Source organism: Macaca fascicularis, chromosome 10 (assembly GCF_037993035.2).
Source record: "Macaca fascicularis isolate 582-1 chromosome 10, T2T-MFA8v1.1".
NCBI lineage: Eukaryota > Metazoa > Chordata > Mammalia > Primates > Cercopithecidae > Macaca > Macaca fascicularis.
The window spans coordinates 91640080-91652741 of record NC_088384.1 but is presented as its reverse complement, the minus strand read 5'-3'; the positions used below and the strand labels follow the sequence as shown (position 1 = coordinate 91652741).

Sequence of the window (12662 nt, the reverse complement as noted above, 5' to 3'; positions counted from 1 at the left end):
AGAATTGCTTGAACATGGGAAGTAGAGGTTTCAGTGAGCTAAGATTGTGCAACTGCATTCCTCCAGCCTGGGTGACAGTAATATTCCATCTAAAAAAAAAGAAAAAAAAAAACATTTCCCGTTTAGAGAAAAAAAATGCAGCTCACTGCCAGCACTCATTTAATTTTACATAAACCTGCTCTTTGAGGCAGAAGCAAATATGACTGATTTTCAATATGAAAATAAAATATAAAAACCTTACTTGGAGTTATTTCTAAACAGAGCTTGTCTCTAATCCTAATGTAACAGAAGTATATATGATGTTACATTAGGATTACAGACAAGAGTATTCTCAAGTCCAACAGGAAATGGGTTTAAAAATTTATTTTTGTATTTTTAATAAACCAGAATATTTTTTGCATGACTCATTGTTGAAATTCTTTTTTTTTTTTCTGACAGAGTCTTGCTCTTTTGCCCAGGCTGGGGTGTAGTGGTGCGATCTCGGCTCACTCTAACGTCCGCCTCCCAGGTTCAAGTGATTCTCCTGCCTCAGCCTCCTGAGTAGCTGGGATTTATAGGCACCTACCACCATGCCCAGCTAATTTTTGTATTTTTAGTAGAGACAGGGTTTCACCATGCTGGCCAGGCTGTTCTTGAACTCCTGACCTCAGGTGATCCGCCTGCCTCAGCCTCCCAAAGTGCTGGGATTACAGGCGAGCGCCACCAAGCCTGGCTTATTTTTGTATTTTTAGTAGAGATGGGATTTCGCCATGTTGGTCAATCTGTTCTCGAACTCCTGACCTCATGATCCACTCACCTCGGGCTCCCAAAGTGCTGGGATTACAGGCGTGAGCCACCGCACCCAGCCAATTGTTGAAAATCTTAAGATGAACTGGGGGCCGGGCACGGTGGCTCAAGCCTGTAATCCCAGCACTTTGGGAGGCCGAGACGGGCGGATCACGAGGTCAGGAGATCAAGACCATCCTGGCTAACACGGTGAAACCCCGTCTCTACTAAAAAATACAAAAAACTAGCCGGGCGAGGTGGCGGGCGCCTGTAGTCCCAGCTACTCGGGAGGCTGAGGCAGGAGAATGGCGTGAACCCGGGAGGCGGAGCTTGCAGTGAGCCGAGATCCGGCCACTGCACTCCAGCCTGGGCGACAGAGCAAGACTCCGTCTCAAAAAAAAAAAAAAAAAAAAAAAAAGATGAACTGGATGCTGCGACAGGCACCCTCTTGGGTGTTGTCCCAAGAGGACAACCCTCTCGGTGTTGTTCCTCCATGGAACCCATGCCTGAATCTGCAGTATACAAATTTTAGGTGCCTCATTCGATCAGTGACAGTGGTATTTTTATTTTTTTTATTTTTTATTTTTTTATTTTTTTTATTTTTTTTTTTTAGACAGAGTCTCGCTCTGTTGCCAAGGCTGGAGTGCAGTGACATGATCCGCCACCACGCCCAGCTAATCTTTTGTATTTTTAGTAGAGACAGGGTTTCACCGTGTTAGCCAGGATGGTCTCGATCTCCTGACCTCGTGATCTGCCTGCCTCAGCCTCTCAAAGTGCTGGGATTACAGGCGTGAGCCACCGCGCCCGGCCTCGTCCCAGTGGTATTTTGTCTTTTAGCCAGTTATACTTCCTCTAGTGCTTGGCAGGGTAGCCACATTTGCCACAGGTCGACTTCTGAAGTTGGCAGGCCTTAGAGCCACAGTGGCGGCACGAAGTATCTTATTGCGATGTTTTCCAAACAATGTTTCCTTGTCATCTTGCTTCTGCAGCTTCGACCAAAGAATGGTTAAAACTTTTTAGTAGAGGCTAGGTGCAGTGGCTCAGGCCTGTAGTCCCAGCACTTTGGGAGGCTGAGGCAGAAGGATCACCTGAGGTCAGGAGTTTGAAACCAGCCTGGGCAGCATGGTGAAACCCCATCTCTACTAAAAATACAAAAGTTAGTTGGGCATGGTGGCACATGCCTGTAGTCCCAGCTACTCAGGAGGCTGAGGCAGTACAATTGCTTGAACCCGAGAGGCAGAGGTTGCAGTGAGCTGGGATTGTACCATTGCACTCCAGCCTGGGTGACAGAGCAAGATTCAGTCTCAAAAAAAAAAAAAAAAAAAAAATTTTTTTTTTTTTTTTTTGGTAGAGAAGAGGTCTCACTTTGTTGCCCAGGCTGCTCTTGGACCCCTAAGCTCAAGTGATCCTCCCACCTTGGCCTCCCTAAGTACTGGGATTACAGGTATGAGCCACCTTGCCTAACCAGTTCAAACTTTTTGACTCTTTGCCCATACTCATGTGATTATAAAAGCACCAGGGGTATTGATTTGGGGGTTACAAATTTTAGCTAGTAATCAAATTTGCAAATACAGAACTCACAAATAATGAGGAAGGACTGTATTCTCTTGTGAGAGGCCTCCTTTACTCAGTGTACTGTTTTGAGATGCGTCTAGGTTGTTGCAGATATCTAGTTTTTTATTGAGCAATTTCCCATTGGATAAATATATCAGTTTGTTTATTCACTCTCATATTGATGGACAGCTGTGCTGTTTCATGTTTTTGGCTAGTATGAATAAAGCTGCTATGAATATTCTTGGTTTTTTTCTTTTTTCTTTTTTCTTTTTTTGAAATGGAGTTTTGCCCTTGTTGCCTGGGCTGGAGTGCAACGGTGTGATCTCACCTCGCTACAACTTTTGCCTCCTGGGTTCAAGCAATTCTCCTGCCTCAGCCTCCCAAGTAGCTGGGATTACAGGCATGTACCACCTCGCCTGCCTACTCTTCTGTATTTTTACTAAAGATGGAGTTCACCATGTTGGCCAGGTTGGTCTCAAACTCCTGATCTCAGGTGATCCACGCGCCTCAGCCTCCCAAAGTGCTGAGACTACAGGCATGAGCCACTATGCCCGTCCTCAGCCACCACGCCTGGCCTCTCAATGATATCTTAAGTCCTCCTGTGTGCCAGGCTCTGTATTAGGCCCTGGGGGTCAGCCCCTGCCATATTCCTTGCCCTTTTGAGTCTTATGTTCTAGGGAGGCAGACTCTACATCTGTACATGAATATGAAAAATAATTATGATCTACAGGAATTGGTAAGAAAGAGGTTACAGAGGCTGACGGGGTGGAGGAGAACCTGCTTGGGTAAGGTGGTCAGGCAAGTCTTCTCTGCAAAGACAACATTGCAGCCGATACCCAGAGGATGGTGAGCAGTCAGCCAGCCAGCCACAGCAGAGTGGGTAGGAAGGGAGGACTCAAGGCAGGAAGACTGCTTAGGAGCCTGTCAAAATTGTCTAGCCAATAGTGGATGGTCTCGGGTGGGCTTGGTGGCTCACACCTATAATCTCACCACTTTGGGAGGCTGAGGTGGGAGGATTGCTTAAGTCCAGGAGTTTGAGACCAGCCTGGACAACATAGTGCGACCCTATCTCTACAAAAAAATTTAAAAATGAAAACATCTCCGGGCATGGTGGTGTGTGCCTATAGTCCCAGTGATTTGGGAGGCTGAGGTGGGAGGATTGCTTGGGCCCAGGATGTTGAGCCTGCAGTAAGCCATGACTGTGCCACTGCACTCCAGCCTGGGCTACAGAAAAAAAAAAAAAAAGCAGATGGTCTTGAAGTGGGGCAGGGAGGAAGAGAGAGAAGGGGGAAACTGCCAGGACTGGGTGATTGGATGTTGGAGGAGAAGAGTGTCACCAGCCCAGGTATTTGGCTGATGTGATGGGCACTACATGTGCACACTGTGCACATCCGGGAAGATTAGACTGGGGAGGAGGGAAAGGTGAAGAGACAAGGTTGGCACCAGCTACCATGTGCATGAGCCTTGAGGACATTATGCCTAGTGAACTGGGCCAGGCACAGGGGCACGCACTATATGATTCCACTCATATGAGGACTTGTTACAGTCAAATCCAAACACAGAAGAATGGCGGCTGCCAGGGGCTGGGATGGAGAGCAGGGAACGGAGAAGTATGGTTTAATGGGCAGAGTTTCTGTTCTGCAAGATGAAAAACGTTGTGGGGATGAATGATGGGGATGGTTCCATAATAATGTGAATATATTTCATGCCCCTGAATGGTACATTTAAAAATGCTTAGGATGATGGTCAATTTTATAAGTATTTTTCCACAATTTAAAAAAAAAAAAAAAGCTAAGTGTGGTAGCTCATACCTGTAATCTCAGCACTTTGGGAAGCCAAGGCAGGAGGATCTCTTAAGCCCAGGAGTTTGAGACGAGCCTGGGCAACATGGCCAAACCCCATCTCTACAAAAAATAAAAAAATTAGCCAGGCATGGTGGTATGTGCCTGTAGTCCCAGCTGCTTGAGAGGCTGAGGTGGGAGGGATGCTTGAGCCTGGGTGGTCAAGCTGCTGTGAGGCGTGATCGTGTCACTGCACTCATGCCTGGGCAACAGAGTGAGACCCCGTCTTGGGGAGATCAGAGCTGGAGTGGCCATTTGGTCCATTCAGTTCAAGCTGTGAGAGCAGGAGGGGTCGGCTCCCGATCCACCTCCGTGACCAGTTCTCCACCCGCAGCCCCAGCCACCCCTCCCCGACGTGCTGGTCTGGATGCTCAGTGGGCGGCGCCGCGTGGCCTGGGCCCGAATCCGTGCCCAGGATGTGCTGTTCTCTGTGGTCGAGGAGGAACGGGGCCGGGACTGTGGGAAGATCCAGAGTCTAATGCTCACGGTGAGGGGGCTTGCGGGTGAGGGGCCGGGAGAAGTGAAGTGGAGCTTACAGGTCAGGGGTGTAGGATAGGCCTTGGGTAGAGGCCTGTGCTTCCCAACTAGGGGACCCTGAACGCTTTCCAATTGTCCAAAACACCAGAAAGGGATTGTGCCTTTGCCTGGGGCAGCTTTGAAATCAGATAAACCCCAAATCTTCCCAACTCTGGGACTGCACAGGCCATTTTGCTGACTAGGCCCTGAGAGATAGGCAGCATACTAAAAACCGGAGAGTGCGTCTCACCCCTTACAAGTGTGGCTGGTCTGGCCGGGGGTGGTGGCTCATGCCTGTAATCCCAGCACTTTGGGAGGCTGAGGCAAGCGGATCACCTGAGGTCAGGAGTTGGAGACCAGCCTGGCCAACATAGTGAAACCCCATCTCTAGTAAAAATATTAAAATTAGCTGGGCGTGGTGGTGTATACCTGTCATTCCAGCTACTAGGGAGGCTGAGGCAGGAGAATCGCTTGAACACAGGAGGTAGAGGTTGCAGTGAGCAGAGATCATGCCATTGCACTCCAGCCTGACAACAGAGTGAGACTCCATCTAAAAAAAAAAGTGTAGCTGGTTTGAGGGCTAAAGATTTCTAAATGAGGTGTCCCTGGAAGAAATACTGAAAAGGGTCCCTAGCAGGGAGAAGCCGTGACCCTTGGGGTTGGGGATGGGGAATGTAAACGTGTGGAGGGTAGAGGGGACAAAGGTGGGAGAGCAGAGCTCAGAGTGTAGTTAGCGGGTGTGGGGTACAGGAAGTGGCAGTGTTAGGGCAAGACGTGTAGGGAGTGAGAGCGCGAGGGTCATGGCGTAGGGTGGGGGGCAGAAAGAGGGTAAGGCTGGGCAGGTAGGGAGTGGACTGGGAGTTTGGCATTGTGTGGTGATGTGCAGTGGAGGTGTGCCCTGGGGAAGCAGGATTGCTAGGTCTAGCTGGGGTCATGAGAGGAGGCACTGGGGCCCTGACATGCCTTGTTCACATGCAGGCACCCGGGGCAGCCCCTGGTGAGGTCTGTGCCAAGCTGGAGCTCTTCCTGTGGCTCGGCCTGGGCAAGCAAGCCAAGGCCTGCACTTCTGAGTTGCCCCCGGATTTGCTGCCCGAGCCCTTGGTCGGACTGCCCTCCAGCCTACACCGGGACGGTGAGTGCAGAGGGTGGGCAGGGCAGGTATAAGGCCCACCTCGATCTCTGCCCAAGGTGGGGGGCTCAGTCAGGGGACTTCAGTAGTTCCCCTGAGCAAACATGACACCCTCCTTGCCCCTCACCCCAGACTTTAGCTACTTCCAACTCCGGGCTCACTTGTACCAGGCCCGAGGTGTGCTGGCAGCAGATGACAGTGGCCTCTCGGACCCCTTTGCTCGAGTCCTCATCTCTACCCAGTGCCAGACCACACGGGTGAGGGCTGGGATGACGTGTGGGTGGAAGGGACCCAGGAGACAAGTTAGGGTGGGTCTGAGCTTTCCCCCAAGGCCCCTCTCCTCCCAGCCTGGGTTTGCAGAGCAGGGTATCAGGATGGGGTACTAGATGGCCCTAATTTAGCAGGTGATGTAGAACTGGAGGTCTCAGGAGTCGTTTTCTGGCGTTGACTTTAGGCCTGGACTCTGAGGGCAGCCAATTGCAATGGGTAGGCAGGGCTGGGAGGGGCCGGCTGCAACACCATCTGAAGATGCTTTCATCTTCTCACATCTCACTCTTCTTGTGACTAGCATTTACTTGAAGTATTCCTTCAGAGCAGAGGTGCTCACATGGCATGTGTGTTGGGAGCCTTCTCCTGATATCTGCTGCTACCCGCTTCTCTGGCCCCCAAGGTCCTGGAGCAGACGTTGAGCCCTCTGTGGGATGAACTCCTGGTATTTGAGCAGTTGATTGTGGACGGGAGGAGGGAGCATCTGCAGGAGGAGCCTCCATTAGTGATCATCAATGTCTTTGACCACAATAAGTTTGTGAGTGTGGCCTGGGCCCTCCCTGGGTTCCCGGCCAGGAGTTTCCCCCTTGATGCCTACCTTCCCTGGCTCCTGAGCCTCTTCCCCTTTGTCTTCACTGCCCTGATCCCCCTAGGGCCCCCCTGTGTTCCTGGGCAGGGCACTGGCTGCCCCGAGGGTAAAGCTGATGGAGGACCCATACCAACGCCCAGAGCTTCAGTTCTTCCCCCTGAGGAAGGGACCACGGGCAGCCGGAGAGCTCATTGCTGTCTTTGAACTCATTGAACTGGACTACAGTGGCCGACTTGAGGTCAGCATGCCCTGGCATGGCTAGCACAGGCTGTCAGCCCAACTTGTTAGTCCATCAGGCCATCTAACCCCAGGGAATATAAAACATAAGTGTGTCCCAGGACCAGCCTCCAGGTCTCTTATCCCCAGAGAACACAGACTGTAGATTTGTCCTGAGGTCACCTCATTGGACCGCTTGACCCCAAGGAACATTGCAAGTATTCATGTGCTAGGTTCACTTTGTTGGGCCATCCTGCATGCCTCAGACATGCCTGTTCCCTTCCTGCATGCCTGTTCCCTTCCTGCACGAAGCTGCTTCCCGAGACCCCCTCCCTTCAACCAATTCAACCTTGGTTGGTTCCCGAGCATTTATACTTCACCAGCACCTCTCTGTATCCCCTCCCCACACCTAGGCTTTTCCTCCTTTGGCCTGATTCCTCTTTGCCATCTGACTGTTTCTCTCCTACAGCCCTCAGTGCCCAGTGATGTGGAGCCCCAGGATCTGGCACCCCTGGTCGAGCCCCACTCTGGACGCCTGTCCCTTCCACCCAGTGTGTGCCCAGTGCTCAGGGAGTTCCGTGTTGAGGTAGCACCAGGCACTCAAAGCCCCCTTGTTCCCCCACATCTGGGTTCCCGTTTGTCTGGTGCAGGCCCCTGAATCTACACATCCTGACCCCAGGTGCTGTTCTGGGGTCTTAGGGGCCTTGGTCGTGTGCATCTGTTCGAGGTGGAGCAGCCCCAGGTTGTACTGGAGGTGGCTGGGCAACGTGTGGAGTCTGAGGTCCTGGCCAGCTACCGTGAGAGCCCCAATTTCACTGAGCTTGTCAGGCATCTGACAGTGGTGAGGCCATGGGCTAGGGGACAAGGGGGGCAGAATAATGAAAGAGGGCAGTGGATGGTGACTTTCTAGCTGGTTATCTTAGATGATCCAAGGGTCAGCCAACTCTCTATAATGGGCCAAATAGTAAATATTTTCGGCTTTGAGGGCCATCCAGTCTGCTGCAACTACTCAACTCTGCCATCAGAGCATGAAAACAGCCATAGATAATTGTAAATGAATATTTACAAAAACTGACAGCAGGTCAGACTCTGTCTATGGGCTGCAGTTTGCTGATTCCTGGATTAATTCATGGACTTGTGGTGTTCTCTAGGTGTTACTGTTATTCAGACCTCTTGAACAAGCCTCCTTGATTAGTTTCTGTCTATCTATTATTGAGAATAGGGTAGTGAAATCTCCAACTATTACTAATGAATTGTGTATTTCTCTCTTCAATTCTATTACTTTTTTGTTTTTGTACTTTGAGGCTCTGTTGTTAGGTGCATATATGTTTATAATTTTTATATCTTCTAGATGAATCGACCTTTTTACCATTATAAAATATCTCTTTGTCTCTGGTAACATTTTTTGTCTTCAAGTCTGTTTTCTCTGGTGGTAAACTACTCCAGCTCTCTGATTACTATTTGCATGATACATTTTTTCCTATGCTTCATCCTTTATGTGTCTTTGAATCTAAAAAGTATCTCTTAGACAGCTTGGAGTTGCATCTCTTTTTTTAATCCAATTGACAATCTCTGTCTTTTGATTGGTATTTAATATGATCACATTTGATGCTATGATTGATATTATTGGTTGAATTTACATCTGCCATTTTGCTCTTTGTTTTCTATGTCTTGTGTATTTATTGTTTCTCTTTTACTGCTTTCTTTTGTGTTAAATAGATGTTTATTATATTTTTATATTAGTGTACTATTTTAATTTGTTGATTTTTACTTAGTAGTTGCTCTAGGGATTACAATATGCATACTACTATTTCACAATCTACTTCAGATTAATACTAATTTAATTCCAGTAAAATATACAAACTTTTCTGTGATATAGCTCTATTCTTCCTCTCTCTTTTGTGCTAAAATTGTCACATATATGTGTATATATGTATATATCTACAAATACATAAAATAAACCCATCAATACAGTAGTAAAATTGTTTCTCTTAGGATCCATTGATAGATACGGAATTCCATATATATATGGCCTTTAACCATAAAATGGCCTTTAACCATAAAATAAAATAAACCATAATACATATTTTAAGACAGAGTCTCACTCTGCCGCCTAGGCTGGAGTGGTGCGATCTCAGCTCACTGCAACCTGTGCCTCCCAGGTTCAAGCTATTCGCCTGCCTCAGCCTCCCAAGTAGCTGGGATTACAGGCGCCCACCACCACACACAGCTAATTTTTTTTTTGTATTTTTAGTAGAGACAGGGTTTCATCATCTTGGCCAGGCTGGTCTCAAACCCTTGACCTCAAGTGATCTGCCTGCCTTGACCTCCCAAAGTGCTGGGATTACAGGCGTCAGCCACCATGCCCAGCCAAAAAATACATATGTGCGTGTGTGTGTGTGTGTGTGTGTGTGTGTGTGTGTGTGTATAGGTCTTTTGCTCTGTCACCAAGGCTGGAGTGCAGTGGCACAATCTTGGCTCACTGCAACCTCCACCCCCTGGGCTCAAGTGATCCTCTCACCTCAACCTCCTGAGTAGATGGGACCACAGGTGTGCACCACCATGCCCCACTATTTTTTTGTATTTTTGGTACAGATGGTATCTTGCCATGTTGCCCAGACTGGTCTCGAACTCCTGAGCTCAAGCAGTCTGCCTTCCTCAGCCTCCCAAAGTGCTGGGGTTACAGGCGTGAGCCACCATGCCCAGCTTCTGACAGTACTTTGTAGGCTCGAAAGTACTTATGTTTCTATTATGTCATTTGATACTTACAACAGTCTTTTGCATCCAGTATTGTGTCCCTTTTTTTTTTTTTTTTTTTTTGCTCTTGTTGCCCAGACTGCAGTGCAGTGGCGTGATCTTGGCTCACTGCAACCTCCGCCTTCTGGTTTCAAACAATTCTCCTGCCTCAGTCTCCCAAGTAGCTGGGATTACAGGTGCCTGCCACCATGCCTGGCTAATTTTTGTATTTTTAGTAGAGACGGAGTTCCACCGCGTTGGCCAGGCTGGTCTCGAACTCCTGAACTCATGATCCACCCGCCTTGGCCTCCCCAAGTGCTGGGATTATAGGCATGAGCCACTGCGCCCGGCCTGTGTCCCTTTCTTAGCCGGGAAACAGGGTGAGAAGGCAGTGGTTTACCAGAGATTACATAGTGAGGCTATGGCAGAGCTGGGCTTAGAATGCAGGTTTAGATGTACTTTTTCCCTACCTGTCTCTGTGGCTGCCCTTCCCTCTTCCCCAGGTCTTCAAAGACACAGTTCCTCTCTTCCACCCCCAGGACTTGCCGGAGCAGCCTTACCTGCAGCCCCCACTCAGCATCCTGGTGATTGAGCGCCGGGCCTTTGGCCGTACAGTCCTCGTGGGTTCCCACATTGTCCCCCACATGCTGCGATTTATATTTCGGGGTCATGAGGATCCTCCTGAGGAGGAAGGAGAGATGGAGGAGACAAGGGATATGATGCCCAAGGGACCTCAAGGTTAGGAAACTTCTCCTTCAGGACCACCAGACAAAAGTGCCTCTGATTCCTGGTGGACATGGCTCCAGAGGGCCCTCCAATGGGGTATGGAATCTGACTTCTATTTGCCCAATCTCCTCATGCTGCCATTTTCCCCCTCCCAGGACAGAAGTCCCTGGATCCCTTCTTGGCTGAAGCGGGTATATCCAGACAGCTCCTGAAGGTGATGGGGTAGAGGAGATAGATGGGGAAGGGGCTGGCAGTACTTAGGATGGTGCTGGGTTAGAGAGACAAAGTCTGTTCTTCCTCAGCCTCCTCTGAAGAAGCTCCCACTAGGAGGCCTCCTGAATCAAGGCCCTGGACTGGAGGAGGACATCCCAGATCCGGAAGAGCTGGACTGGTGGTCCAAGTACTACACGTCACTGCAGGAGCTCCAGGGGCAGGTGGGGGCAGAGAAGGGTCCCAGAGAGGGGCTGGGGTGTAAATGATAAAAAGAATGATATCTTAGCTGGGCATGGCAGTGCGCACCTGTAGTCCCAGCTACTCAGGAGGCTGAGGCAGGAGAATCGCTTGAACCTGGAGGCAGAGGCTCCAGTGAGCTGAGATCATGCCACTGCACAACAGGCTGGGTGACAGACTCCGTCTCAAAAAAACAAACAAAAAACAAGAATGATCTCATTGAAGGTGGAGCTATACAGTTTTTCAGAGCTCTTCATTGCAGTCCTCTTTTCTTCACAATTCCAGAAGCTGGGGATTATTAACTCCATTATCTAGAGCTGTGTTGTCCAACAGAGATAATACGAGCCACATAAGTAGTTTTAACTTCTGTAGTAGCCACATTAAAAAAAGTAAAAGGGGCCAGGCGCAGTGGCTCACGCCTGTAATCCCAGCACTTTGGGAGGCCGAGGCGGGTGGATCACAAGATCAGGAGATTGAGACCATCCTGGCCAACACGGTGAAGCCCCATCTCTACTAAAAATACAAACAATATTAGCCGGGCATGGTGGTGGGCGCCTGTAGTCCCAGCTACTCAGGAGGCTGAGGCAAGAGCATGGCGTGAACCCAGGAGGCGGAGCTTGCAGTGAGCCGAGATTGGGCCACCGCACTCCAGCCTGGGTGACGGAGCGAGACTCGGTCTAAAACAAAAAAGTAAAACGAAACAGGTGAAATTAATTTTAGTAATATATTCAACATATTTCAAAGCTGGGCACAGTGGCCCACACCTGTAATCCCAGCACTTTGGGAGGCTGAGGCAGGCAGATCACTTGAGGTCAGGAGTTCGAGACCAGCCTGGCCAACATGGTGAAACCCCATCTCTATTAAAAATATGAAAATTAGCTGGGCGTGGTGGTGGGCACCTGTTAATCCCAGCTACTCTGGAAGCTGAGGCAGGAGAATCGCTTGAACCTGGGAGGTGGAGGTTACAGTGAGCCAAGATTGTGTTCCAGCCTGGGTGACAGAGTGAGACTCTTGTCTCAAAGAAAAAAAAATCATTTCAACAAGTAATCATAAAATTTCTGAGATATTTTACATTCTTATTTTTTGTACTAAGTATTTAAAAATTCAGTGTTTATTTTATACTTATAGCACATCTTTTTCTTTTTTTCTTTTTATTATTATTATTTTTTGAGACAGAGTCTTACTCTGTCGCCCAGGCTAGAGTGTAGTGGTATAATCTCAGCTCACTGCAAGCTCCATCTCCTGGGTTCATGCTATTCTCCTGCCTCAACCTCCTGAGTAACTGGGACTACAGGCGCCCACCACCATGCTCGGCTACTTTTTTGTATTTTTAGTAGAGACGAGGTTTCACCATGTTGACCAGGCTGGTCTTGAACTCCTGACCTCGGGTAATCTGCCCGCCTCAGCCTCCCAAAGTACTGGAATTACAGGCGTGAGCCACTGCGCCTGGCCCCTTCATTTCATTTTTAGAGATGGGGTCTTTATCTGTTGTCCAGACTGGTCTCAAACTCCTTGGTTCAAGTCATCTTCCCACCTCAGCCTCCCCAGTAGCTAGGACCATAAATACATACCATCACACTCAGCTAATTAAAAACTTTTTTTTTTCCTGGGTGTGGTGTTTCATGCCCGTAATCCCAGTACTTTGGGAGGCTGAGGTGGGAGGATCACTTGAACTAAGGAGTTTGAGAACAGTCTTGGGAACACGGTGAGACACCATCTCTACTAAAAATGAAAAGAAGTAACTGTGCGTGCTGGTGGTCCCAGTGACTCAAGAGGCTGAGGTGGGAGGATCGCTTGAGCCTAGGAGGTTGAGGCTGCTGTGAGCCATGTTCACACCAACACACTCCAACCTGAGCTACAGAGCAAGAGCCTG

At 49.1% G+C, this 12662-nt stretch overlaps 1 protein-coding gene across 5 annotated transcripts in view; it reads left to right on the top strand.

Moving 5' to 3' along the window:
* The window catches only part of LOC102116602 (fer-1-like protein 4), a 53289-nt gene that overhangs the window by 20990 nt on the left and 19637 nt on the right, over positions 1–12662 (top strand). For 2 of the 5 annotated variants that reach the window (XM_045362835.3, XM_074005190.1), the window contains 10 exons: positions 4495–4647; positions 5655–5808; positions 5938–6062; positions 6476–6610; positions 6726–6899; positions 7347–7463; positions 7557–7718; positions 10153–10351; positions 10495–10553; positions 10642–10773. The exons of 1 other annotated variant lie outside the window; for it this stretch is intronic. In XM_045362835.3, coding sequence (XP_045218770.2) covers positions 4495–4647; positions 5655–5808; positions 5938–6062; positions 6476–6610; positions 6726–6899; positions 7347–7463; positions 7557–7718; positions 10153–10351; positions 10495–10553; positions 10642–10773 — 1410 coding nt within the window. The remainder of the gene's footprint in view (positions 1–4494; positions 4648–5654; positions 5809–5937; positions 6063–6475; positions 6611–6725; positions 6900–7346; positions 7464–7556; positions 7719–10152; positions 10352–10494; positions 10554–10641; positions 10774–12662) is intronic. 2 more of the 5 variants (XM_074005189.1, XM_074005191.1) reach the window with 2 other exon arrangements.